This window comes from Botrytis porri (genome assembly GCF_014898465.1).
Source record: "Botrytis porri strain MUCL 3234 chromosome Unknown BPOR_007, whole genome shotgun sequence".
NCBI lineage: Eukaryota > Fungi > Ascomycota > Leotiomycetes > Helotiales > Sclerotiniaceae > Botrytis > Botrytis porri.
In genome coordinates this window covers 2,775,614-2,789,000 of record NW_024066081.1, presented here as the reverse complement: position 1 = coordinate 2,789,000, position 13,387 = coordinate 2,775,614, and the positions used below count along the sequence as shown (strand labels likewise).

The following is a 13,387-nucleotide window of genomic DNA, read 5'->3' as shown; positions in this document are numbered from 1 at the left end:
ACCGTTCAAGACGTAGGCGATCAATGCTTCTAAGGACGTCGTAGTATGTAAGACTTACATATATAGTAGGTACATATACTACGACATATATAGTAGTAGTAAATTCTTATTATTAATCGATTCAGTCTATCTATAGCTAAGCTACGCTGACTATGTAATATATATATTATGTAAAAATGATATTCAACATGCATGAAGAGAGTAGTTAAGCATACTCGCATACTGCAATCTATTTTTTTTACAATTTCAACGGCAGTGCCGTGACTACACATTGCAGATGTATCTACCATCATCTATTGGTCGACGGCAATTGAAATCCAGGCTGGCTATGCCAATCTTATCACATATGAAACATTATCAATCACATTTCACATCTTCCCCCATCTCCATTGACTATCCTCTTGTCAATCATCCACATATCACTCACTCACTCACTCACTGCACTCTAAATTTCCCAGCGGTTAACACCCACACCAAAACACCCAATCAAATCCCACAACTCACACCCTCAAATAAATTGCCTTTCAGCTAAACCTCAAGTGAGGCTCAAAACAAGGTCCCATGATGAAGAATACTAGGTATTACATTTCCATTTCACACGTCCTAGTCAATCGAATGAATCCAGTGGTACATATGGGGTCGGTCTTCTTCGTCGCCATATTGTGTCTTGTCAAGAAAGCCAAGATGGGACAGGGAAAATTCTTCATGAATATCTAAATTTTCATTTCTTCCTTGCTTTGCTTTGATAACTACCTACGTACCTACCTACTCAACCAATATCATTCCTAGATCCTATTCATCGACTCAGATTCTGGAATCTCTACAACGTTGTTTCGTTTCGAAGGTGTTCGGCACGGGGCTTCAGATTTCATCCTTGCCTGCCCACCCTACCTACCTAATGTACACGACCGTGAAATAATCCTCGAGATATCTACGCTGCTCGATTTCTCCGACTTTATGATTTTTTCTCCATAACCAATTACTCTTACTATTTAATCTCGCCTTCGTCATCTCACCCATACTCATCACTCTCATCTGAACAGCATCCAGTGAGCATTCAATGACACTTCACAAACAACTCCGAACCAGAATCCGCTTGTATATAAGGCCCTACTACATTGCATCTTCCTCGTGTTCGTACTTTCTCCTATTAATATAGGTAACCTCACCTCATGGGCAAAGAGAGAGCCAAGAAACATTCTACTTCCGCTAATAACCATCCAATTATTATGCTTCCCAAATCATGAATCGCAGCGCAGTGTCGTGGTATCCACGGTGTCTATTAATCTCCACCGAGCTGCTTAACCAAAAAGAAAGGAAAATGCCGTACCACGAGACACACACACATACATGTGTAGAACCTCAAAGCTCCTGTTCCATATCCATCTCCATTCCACTAACCAATCGAATTATCAACTCCTTTTAATTCTCGCCATACCATCCCCTACTCCATGCATATCATATTACCATATCAACTCAACCCCGAGTCCATGGTAACACCGCTACAATATCTTGTATCATGCATGTAAATAATCTCTATTCAAACATACCTAGTGCAGTCCTAGCATCCATTGATGTAAACATAAATACAAATCTCTAATTCGCCACATTAGACAAACCAACATATCCAATTTATCATGATGGACTACTCTGCGTCTACTCCCTCTCACACTTGTGTCTCAATAATAACCCAAAGATACAAGATACAAGATACGTAAAAAATCACACAAGTAAACTCAATCACAACATAATATAACACGCATCCATCTCAAATCCAAATCCATCTCCCAAAACAAGTTACAAACATAAATCAACCTTACTTGCATCCTCGAAATAGGTAACATACACCAGCCACACCACAATACTATCCTCGGGATTTCTCCGTGTCCCTTTCTCCTCGTCACACATCATACATCCTCGTTGATACACGATCAACCCTAGGGTTTGGATGGATTTTTACATCTAGGTAGTCTTACATATAATGTACATATCCGCCCATTCCAATTCCATACCCAACTCACCTCCTATCAACTCCCTCTCCTAAGTCTCATACCCAAATACACATCACACCACTCACCAATCACCACATCCTCACTCTAAATCTCACTCAGTACCTACCGACGGGATGGCGCGTTCAATATCGGTTAGCTACTCCCTCGCTACCTACCCCCTGGCTATTTTTCTCCCCCCTACTGATCTATCTAGCAAATACAGGCATCTCATTTCCTCCCATCCCAATCCAGACTTCCAAAATCGACTTCGAATATCCCATCTCCTCACCTCTTCAATCCCATCCATCATCCCACAAATCTACAAATCCACTCGAGGTTCTCACACCCACTCATTCCTCTCCTCATTCATCTCGTTGACATACCTAGACATATGTACAAGTAATATTCCCTATACCTACCTACCTACCTAAATATATATAAAATCACACAATATATAATTCCTAAGATTAGAAAACACGAAAAAACTAAGGAAAGATTTTCTTGGAAAAACTTATTAATCTTTATTATATTCGAATTAAAATATCAATTTCTATTTTTTCTTGAAATTGCTGAATTAATATCTATCTGGGTTGGGGAGATATTGTTATTAGTATTGAAAAGGAGGATTTAATGTGTTTATATTAGAACTATTAATATCGATATTATCAATAATAGATTTATTATATTGAATATAATTAATAGAAAAGATTAAATTATAGATTTCTATAATAATTTAAGTTTTTTAATACTTAAAGATCTTATAGGGGGATTTTAATTATAAAAAAGAAGATTTTTGAATATAAGAAAATAAAAATGAAAACTTTTTAAAAAACTTTACTTTTTTTAAGAAATATTTTATAAAAAATATATTAATATAATATCTGATATCCTATTAATATACTTATAACTACTTTATATAATAAAAAGAAAAGTCAAATCTTCCGAAAAACCTTTATAATATATTAATTCAGATATATAGTATTTTATATTAGTATACAATATTATTACAAAATATCAATTTCAATACCACCTTATATAACAAACAATATACTATCAACTATAAATAAAAAAATAATAATCCTTTAATATAAAGTATATATTATTAAAGCAATAGTATTTCGATATTATTATATTTATTATTTCGATTTTATTCAATTATCTAGTCCTATAATATAGTTTTATCCCCTATATTAATAGAATAGTTTAATAAACCTTAATATATTATATCCTATATCAATAAAGTAATTCAATAAAAGAAAAGAAAATAGGAAATATTAGATTTTAAAAAGAAATTATATACTATCAATATACTATAGGAGAATATGAATATAAGGCTTATAAATAATGAATTAAAGGTTATAATAAAATTCCTAAAAAACTTAAAGTATTAAAAAATAAAAACAATTTTTCAAAAGGAATATAACATTATAATTAATTATAGCTTTTATAATATTTTGAAAGAAATTGAATAAAAAGAGAAGGATTATTATAATAAAATAAAAAGTATAAAGTTTTTATAAATATATTAAAGGATTTAATAAGGGAAAGGTTTTTAAATATAATAGATCTACAATATAGACAACTTGAAGAACTTGAAAGGATTACTCAGAAGGTTACCTGTAAATCTTAATAAGGAAATTTGAAAGAGAATAGGTTTTTATTTCTTTTTCCCATCTACTTTATTCAATTAGAAACCATATATATATAGACGCATTATATGATCTTAGTATAGCTAGATAGACCGAATCGATTATGAATTTACTACTACTATAATTCCCATTGATATCTACACATGCCACCCATTCCAGCATCGACAACCCTCTTAAAAAGTACAAGCATAATTCTTTTATTCATCTACCTACTACCTACTATCTACTATTTACTATCTACTACTTATTATTTAGTATCTATTATCTATTACTTATTATTTGTTATTTATTATTTACTATTTATTACTAATCATTTACTATTTATTACTAATTATTTATTACTTATTACCTACTATTTATTATCTATTACCTACTATTTACTATCTATTATCTCCTACCTACTACAAAACCATATCTGCTATATACCTAACTATATAATCTAACTAGAATTTCCATTCCCCTCCCCCAAAAACTATCCACACCCAGAAACTCACGCCACAAAACCCAAAACCAGAGATGAAACATTCCAAGATCATCAAATCATAAGGAAGTGACCGGTCAACTTTCCTTCCCTTCCCTTCCTTGAAATACACCAATCTCCGAGTAATTCTATACATGCCTACATACCTACATACCTAGCTATATATCGAAATAAATCTGCCGCCCCATAGGACATAAAATTCAAAACATCGTAAACTACCTCTTAATAAAAAGATGAGATTCATACATTTATATATCTATCATTCAGCGGGGGTTGATTGAATATATATATATATATATTATATAAATATATTATATAAATATATTATATAAATATATTATATAAATATATTATATAAATATATAAAAATGGGTATGCATATGCAAATCTACAAAAAAATTCCCCAGCATTCCCACTTTGGGAACACGCGAGGAGGATAGCATGTCCTAACCTGGTGAGATGAGGATGGGGCTCAAGGATACGCATGGTAATCACACAAGCAATGCTATAATCTCAAGTTTTATTAGAAGTAACAAAGACCTCGCTGAATATGAAGTGTGGAGACATGAATTTCTTTGGATGGATAATGAGATGTAAAGTAACTTCACAACCTTTTTCCAACCCTAAATTGACCTGTGAATGCATGGAACATATATCTAACATTTGTATAATTCTTCAAGCTACGCTATGCTACAATATACCAATCCCATCTCCATCCACTCGGATTTATTAGAACCACCCCAGGAAAGTCCTGGGGCATAATCACTAACAATACTTATCAAATCATCATTAATCTATAACTCATGAAAGATGTGTCGTAAACCCAGCCAAGCCCTAGCCAGAAACCCCCCAAGATGCTAGCCGCTATGCTAAAAAGCAATTCGAACCCAAGCTCCTGGAACTCCAAACCTATCCCTATACACATGCATTTAAAGCCGTGGTTGAAAGTAAAGAGATGAAAGAAAATCCTCAAGAAATCAATACCGCGTTTCAAGTTGGCATGGGATTTATTCCACTACCACCGCCACCACCACTACTTCTACCATACTGAGCCATTATTGATCCCTTCGGCGCAGTGTTGGGTTTTCTGTTGCTCGCAGGTGCTCGCTTCTTTGTAACACCACTGCTTGACCCTGCCCTACTTGACGTCGAACCACCACTTTTTCGCCTGCTGTTAAATCGAGGTTTTGACTTGTAATCATTAGAGCCTTTTTGATATGATTTTTTAGATGATTCAGCTTGTGTTGGTTGAGTCCTTGGAACTTGGGCTGCCATCTCCATTCGCTCATTGAATGCTTGCACTGCTGGATCGACTTGAAAGTACGGGGACGGCCCTTCTGGATGGGCTCCGTATTCATCTTCCATTCCACTCTCCTCGTCTTCGCTCACCAAGTTTACTATTAGATGGTTCTTATCTGTCTTGAAATGTGGATCCATCATCTCGTTATAATGCAATCTTTTCTCCTCTAATAACTTCAAAAATCGCTTGCCATACGAAGCTACATTATTTTCGTCGATTCCAGGTATTTGTGACATCAGAGTAGTATTTGTCGTCCAGCGAATTGCCATCCGTCTGAACTCAAACTCTGTGAAATAGGGCTTTCTGTGATTGTTCTTGTTCCTAAGAGCTTCTTCCAGCATCTTGGCATCCCGAACGAAAGCAATCACGACTTCTTTATGTATTGGATCTAGCATCTTCATTTCCTCATCGACCGTGATTGGTGGCCCAATGCGACTAGTTTGTCTAACGCCGCGCATTGTTCTACTGCTTCCCCTCGTCGGCTCGAAGTAATCCTCCTCCTCTGAGCTTTCAACACTGTCGGAAGCAGGAGGGTCGTGCTGTGGGTAGGTGCTTGGATGAAAATCGGCATCACTTATATCCTCATCTTCAACGTGCCGTTCTTTACCCTTTCTACTATAGCGGCTTTGACTTTGAGTTATTGGCGAGGTAAGTAATGTAGACGGTGGCGGTGCTTGCTTTTTGGCTTTGCTTTTTGTGCTTTTACGTGAAGCTGCGGCTGGCGACGTCGATATTCTAGTTTGCAAGGGAAGTCTTAAGTTTTTAGACATGTATTGCCTATGTTTTGGACCAAGCTAGAGGACTGATTAGTGTTTGCACATTGCAGAAGGAACTTTCTCTTACAAAAACAAAGTCATTATGAAATCCACCCCTGTTCTTAATGGCACGGAACTGCAGACCTCCAAACTGGATGAGTTTCTCAATGAGTCGTTCAATCTCCGTCTTCCCCATGTCTTTTAGTGAGCCAAACTCATCAAGTTCGTGATGGTTTTCGGATTTAATCTTTGCTAATGCCTTGCCTTCCAACACAGCTGAAAAATGGCCAATGGCAAAATTGCCCTGAACTTTACCAACCAGACTGATTACTTTCCGGGCCTCGCTACTAAAATCGCGTTCTTCGTAAGTGTCATTGGAATTGCATGTATCACAATTACCACAATCTTCCCTCTTGAAAGTCTCACCAAAGTACCGCAGTAGCTGTACTCGGCGACAATCAATGCGATTGTCACAAAATCGTACCATAGCTTCCAACATTTGACGCTGCTCGTTTTTGACATCTGGCCCACCTTCTCCTTTCTCAATCATCTTTTTATAGATTTGACTATCTTGAAACCCGTAGTAGAGGAAACACGCAGCCGGTTTGCCATCTCGGCCAGCTCGACCAGTTTCCTGGTAATAGCCTTCCAAAGTTTTGGGAAGGCAATAGTGGATGACAAACCTCACATTTTGTTTGTCAATGCCCATACCAAAGGCAATCGTTGCAACCACGACTTGGATACTTCCTATTTGCCACTTGTGTTGGGTATCTTTCTTTTCTTCGGGCGTCATATGAGCATGGAAATGATGTGCTTTGATCCCTTGCTCCCGTAACTTTTTAGCCACCTCTTCGCAATTGTCACGAGAGAGGCAGTATATAATTCCGCTCTGGTTTTTGTAGTCGACAGAAAGCATTTTGGTTATCTCGCTAAACATTGCCGCCGTCGACCCTTTGCCTGTTTTACGTCGAACCTCGTAGTAAATATTAGGTCGATTGAAACTTTGTTTTAATTGCTCACAATTTTGCATCCCAAGGTTGTGAATCACATCCTTCTTTACTCTTTCTGTTGCAGTGGCAGTCAATGCAATAAATGGCACACCGGGATATCTCTCGCGAAGCTCGTGAAGATTTTTATAGTCTGGTCGGAAGTCGTGACCCCATTGGCTCACACAATGAGCCTCGTCTATAACAATGCGAGCAAGTCGTTTCTTGGCATAGAGATCATCCAATCTTGACTGGATAGCATTGCTTTTGCTAATCATCTCTGGGGTGACGTATAGCAACTCGACAAATTGTTCTGGCTTCCTTTCATTTAAGCCATTGAACAATTGTTGTCTTGTCTCTGGAGTTGATTCACTATTGAACAGATATGCCTGAATGCGAAGTTTGTGGAGGTGATCTACCTGATCATGCATAAGTGCCAAAAGAGGAGAAACCACAATTGTAACGCCCTTCGTTTTGCCCGATTGTACAATTGCAGGCAATTGATAACATAGAGATTTTCCGCCACCAGTTGGCATCAATATGAATGCATCACGCCCAGCTAGGGTAGCATTGATTGCTTCCAGCTGGTTATGTCGAAAGCCTTTTAAGCGAAAACGATCCTTTAGTGCCTTTTTGACATCATTAGACCACGCATAACTATACATATCTGTCCGTGAAGAGTCCACAACTGAATACATATCTTTCGGTCTGTCTGACTTCAGGCTACCACGCTTTGAACTTCTCGATGGGTCTCGTGATGCGTCTTGAAATGATGCGTTGAGGGATGATTTCATTGAAGATGGCTTGAAAGAGTTACTTTGCTCAACTTGATGTGTCAAATTAAGAATAGCTTCATCGTCATCATCATCGAAATCCCCATACTCTTCCTCTGCCTCCGCCAAATTCTCCTCAAATTGCTCGTTATCTACTTTAGTCCCCTTCGTAAAATCCTCCTCGTCTTCAAGCAGCATGAGAAAGTCATCGTCAGCACCGTAGTCTGTCGGCGAAGGTTCTCTATAAAAATCCGGCCTTTTGACGGAATTATCAGGCCTTGAGTAGTTAATGGCAGAAATCATTGATCTGACAGGCGACATATTTCTCATAGAAGATGGTGGAGCATAACGAGACACTTGTTCCCTCGACCTGCCAGGATTCTGATATTTAGATGGTGTGCGCTCTTGCGTAGAGCATCTCGTTGCGCCTGATGATTGATGCGAAAGAGATGGAATCTGGGTCTGTAGAACGACTTGTCCACCTGCACCCGCACTCGAAGTATGGGTAGAAAGCGGAGTCCTTGTAGACTGGATAGCCCCGAAACCGTAGTTCATTGCGCCAGAAGCATCTAGTAAACGCCAACATTCTTTCTTCTTCTCCAAAAGTTCACTGGTCAGCACCTCAGACTCTCCATTATCTTCGCCTTGGATATATAAACTGTGTAAGGCAGCAGTTGTTTTTGAAGCGAGATCCTGCAGTCCTTGCAAATTTTCCGCCAGAGCTTCGAAGGCCTTTTTCTGGTCCAGCATAGATTTTCGCTCGGCTACTATTTCCGCCGGAGGATGCTCACCATCCTCAAGATAGACTTGAAGTGCCTCAAAATTTTGATTGAGAAGATTGTCGAGGTGTTCCTGAAAAAGCGTAAGTGCCGATGGATTCTTCAGATACAAGCTCACAATTCTTTTTTCTTCGAAGCCCAAAGACATTGCTGAGGCCTGACTCGAATCTCGTTGAGGTAAAGTCTGTGAAGCCATATACTTTGTAGGAGAATCCCGTTGGAAAGGAGATGGCTCGTTCTCCTGGCAGAATGATGCATTTTGTGATATCGGATGTAGTGGGCTAGTAAATCTCTTCTTGGCGGGAGTTACTTCACTGTTCTCGTGCATTTGAATTTTGGGTGCTGCATGATTGTCTGGCGTACTATGGATTCCTTCCGATATTTTTATCGATGGTGGGCAAGGCGAGCAGCTTACTCTTGCCTCGACCTCTGACGGAATGTCGTCGTCTTCAGAGTCAAAAATTTCGTTCTTAAGCCTACGAAATTTCAGGGGTGACGGGGTTCTCGTTGCTCGCTGTTCACGACCTCTAATAGCAGGAGACGCTTGTACTTGAACTGGCGAAACATGTCGCACATAAAGAGGTGTAACACGTTTCTGAGAACTGATCGTGGGAACAGGGGTCGGTCCTCGTGTTGGTCTTCTGTCCATAACAATGTCCTCCGAATTTTGCCGGCTTCGAATCTTAGATTTCGCACGTTCGCCTCGAGAAATAATGTCTCCGACCATATCAACCTCTTCCAATAAACCCAGATCAGGGTATTCTTCTACTGTTTTGCGTGGGACAATTGTTCGTTGAGAGTCGGGAAGGGTATCTCGAAATGATGGCCCTGGCATTTCTAGTTCGTCGATGTCCATAAAGAAATCGTGTTGCTCGTCTTGCAGTTCTGTTGCGTGTACTGGTACTTTTTTAGATTTTCGGGGAGACTGTAACATAGATAATTCCTCACTCTTCCGTTTCTTCGCCCGCTTCAAAGGTTCCGGTCTGGATGCTGACCTCTCATCCCACAAAGTAACAGAAGCATCTTCAAAGGCTTCCACTGTGCTAGATGAATTTACGATAGGAGCTCCAATCAGATCGTCCCCGGTCAGATCTATTGATTCCACATTGGCAAAATTGACTCTGTTTCTCGGCAACGGAGCTGGGCGAGGTGTTAGACCTCTCGGTTCTCTTGTAGATATGGGTCTGGAAGGAGTACCTAATGGAATCAGTTTATGAACCAAACTGGATCGCCTTCATTTACATACCATTTTCATTACATTGTAGCTTATAGCTTCTTGTAAGGGAGGAGCTGGCCGTGGAGGAAGGGGTTCCAAGTTGTTGATTTTGACTTATGAGACTTGGCCTAGTCGTCTTTCGCGCAGATGTGAGTTTTCCCATTTCCGGATCTGCCAATTCATCCCCAGGCACTGGTGTAGATTGTGTTATCGAAGTAAGTATACGAGGACGTGGTGGGTGTGAATTCGCCACAACATTGGAGATTTCCTCGACTCGGCGATTTCGAATCGGAGCAATTGGTGTGTTTCTTACTTCGTGTGCGATACCTTCCCCTTCGAAACCCTCTAAATTCGCGAATCCTGGTTCAATCGTATCTGCAAATGTAGCAATTTGGACTCCAGCGGGGATAGTGACTTTGTTTTGAATCAACCAAGAAATATGACTTTGAAGATTATGTCGAGTCATGAGGAGTGAATATAGTACTGTGTTTTTCGTGGATCCATTGGTATCTGATGTCAATTCCGCTTTGGAAAGTCGATGAGGATTATAACATTGTTAGGTGCAACAGTAGATAGGCAATATGTTGATGTTTTGCGATATCGCGATAACAAACGCGAATTGTCGCGTCATTTAGCGTCATCATGTGACACCCCGCAAATAGCTTAATTATGGCTGGAATTCAATTTTTTGTCATTCGTGCCATCAAATCACTGGTTAAAGGGTACCGCCCGGCAGCGTCTTTTGCAGATAAGTTTTTGCTTTTTTTTACGGCAGTGGTGTTACCAGTCATATGGGATAATCTCAATAGAAGCCTATCAGCGACTCGGATTTCGTTTGCATCGACTTGGACTTTACCAGCAGTCGGGATCTCGCAATGCCACTTGATGCGTAACGGGTACTTGCGTCCATTGTACTTTCTTGATGCAATAAAGAACAAACGGATATCATGATGTGGCGGCTCCGTAACTTATCATGCTTAACAGGACCGAAGGAGAGGTTTTAACTATGGATACGCAATGCTACAAGGCAGTTTCCACCAACAATCTTCGTACTAAATGAATATCATAAGCAATCCGTCACTCCTGAGGATGATACAATACCAAATTCTCCATTCAGTGATGGCACATTGCGGGCACATTATGAGTTCAGCTCAGCCAGTATCAAGTGATCTGCCAAGATCACTTAAGCCTCCCAACGATATCAAAACTATCACCGCTCTTTGTGTAGACCGGTCCATCTCATCAGTAATATCAGTGGCCACCTAAGGAACTTCACGGGAAGTTGCAGAGTGTACCCGGTCCGAGTTTGAGATCAAATCACTTGACTTCTATGACTATATGTAAGGTATGCATTAGACGGTGCATGTATGCGACAAACAGAGGCCTTCGCCTCTACAATTGCCCAGTACTGGATGAAGCATGCTTGGAGATCGAACTAGTGTTGTGTCTCAAGTATTTCAATATTTGTATTCCTGGACGATTTTTTTCTCTCTCAAACTCCGTCCTATTCTCAACGTCTGTTTCTTACTGTCTATTTAAGTGCTCGTTTACGAGATATATCGAGGAAGTTCCTCATGCACGCAAGATTGTTGCAATGCACAATATCTCAGGTATATGAAACATTTTTTGAACTATGGATTTATGTTCCCTGGGAATGTATAAGCTGAATTTCCCAGCCACATTCTTCTTCGGGCGCCCGCAAGTATCAATATATACGCCGCATTCTTTCGCACATTCACCACAAAATTAAATGAACCAAGAATTTTATCATGCACGTATTGAATCTTTGATTCCCTCATCAATCCTGCGTATCCGAAATAATAATTGTTCATGGAATAGTATGCCAGGCCATCAACATGCCGATATCTCGCCCAAAAAGACAACACATTTAATATTGTTTGAGCTTTTCCTATGTCAGTACCACCCAACAAGCAAGACATGAGCTTTGATAGAGTTTAAGTACATTCAAAACTTGATCTAAATCGATGTACCGGTCTCGATATCATTTTACAATCGCCCGTAGTATGTAGTCTTTTTGGTGCGCTCAGCGAGATCACCTTGACCTCCAACCTCCAACCTTCAACCCATCTCCACACTTCCATCATCTCCCGATAACATAGCCTCACATATGAATATACAAAGTGTCATAGACTCTTCCAATCCAAATCAACCGCAGTGCAAAAACACCCAAAAACCCCTTATCAAGCCAAGATCCCCCAAGCTCTCCCCAAGCATTCACAGCGCCGCGCCAACATCCCCAAGCACCAAAATCTATCCATCGATTCTCCACATAGTATCAGTCTCCTCTCCCAACTGCCCATCTATGCTACACATACATCTCACTTTCCCCACGATCCCCTTATCGCACCCATCACCACGTTCCAAATTCCCAATTCCCAATTCCCATCCCCAATCCCCAAATCCCAAGCAACAAATCCCCGAGTCCGTGCGCACACCACCCATCCGGCCCAACCCGCCCTGCATCCCTCTCACTGATAAGCATGCATGCACACATACCACACACCACCCTCAGCATTCCCTTATCTCTCCTCTCCCTTCTTCTTCTCATTCCCAACTCCTTATCTCCACATCCCCTATCCCACATGCCATATCCCTGTTCACATCCTTCCCTTCCATTCCCTGCCTCCCCTCTTCCTTCCATGCATGCCTCATTCTCCGTCCCACGCACCCCAAACTCCCACCGGAGATTTAGTCCTGCTGGGTACGTACGATGTGAGAGATCACTTGCATCATATGCAGAGCAGCGCGGGTGTGATGAATCATGGATGGGATTGTGATTGTGATTGTGATGTCATGATGGGGAAACATGTTAAAACTGACGTCAACCATTCAAGGTGTTGAAGTCGCTGCTATTTCTGGATTTCGAATTTCCCCAACTTCTTCTCCAAAGGTGCGAGAAGCGAGACAAGTTCAATGGGTAGTATAAGATCCCGCGAGACTAGCCTTTAAGCAGCATTATAGAATAGATGGATGGTAGATATCGGTAGCTCGTTGAATAGATCTTTGTACCCCCCTCACACGCCTGGTAATCCATGTATTTCCGGTTCTAGAACAGGTCTATTCAAAATGTATACGGTTTTCACATGATCCTGTTCTCGAGTTCACATTCATTTATAGCTTTGGAATTTTCATACACCAAATAGTATGTAGTCTGTTAAATTGATAGTATATTCACCTTCTCTCCTCCTCATTCACCAATAGTTACTTGCATCCCTCTTACATCCATTCTATATACAATAAATCTTCTTTCAAGTTTCCATCCCGTCCACGCGAATATTTTTGGAATCAAATAATCCCACCCACCAAACCATATGGAGTACATATTTTCCTTGCCCCGGTCCACCCCTCAACCCAAAACATAAACGTGAAAAAGAAAATAGATATCTCATAACCAAGTTTCCCGCACTCAACTCCTCACAATATAGCAATTGTGTCG

The 13,387-nt window shown here is 40.2% G+C and overlaps 1 protein-coding gene across 1 annotated transcript; it reads right to left on the bottom strand.

Moving 5' to 3' along the window:
• Window positions 1-5,111: 5,111 nt before the first annotated feature.
• EAF01_006164 (uncharacterized protein) lies at window positions 5,112-10,396 on the bottom strand (the record flags this gene model as incomplete). The annotated part of the gene is made up of 3 exons (XM_038914418.1): window positions 5,112-6,215; window positions 6,265-9,911; window positions 9,961-10,396. 3 exons carry the CDS (start codon window positions 10,394-10,396, stop codon window positions 5,112-5,114), a joined length of 5,187 nt encoding a protein of 1,728 aa, XP_038770867.1.
• Window positions 10,397-13,387: the final 2,991 nt, after the last annotated feature.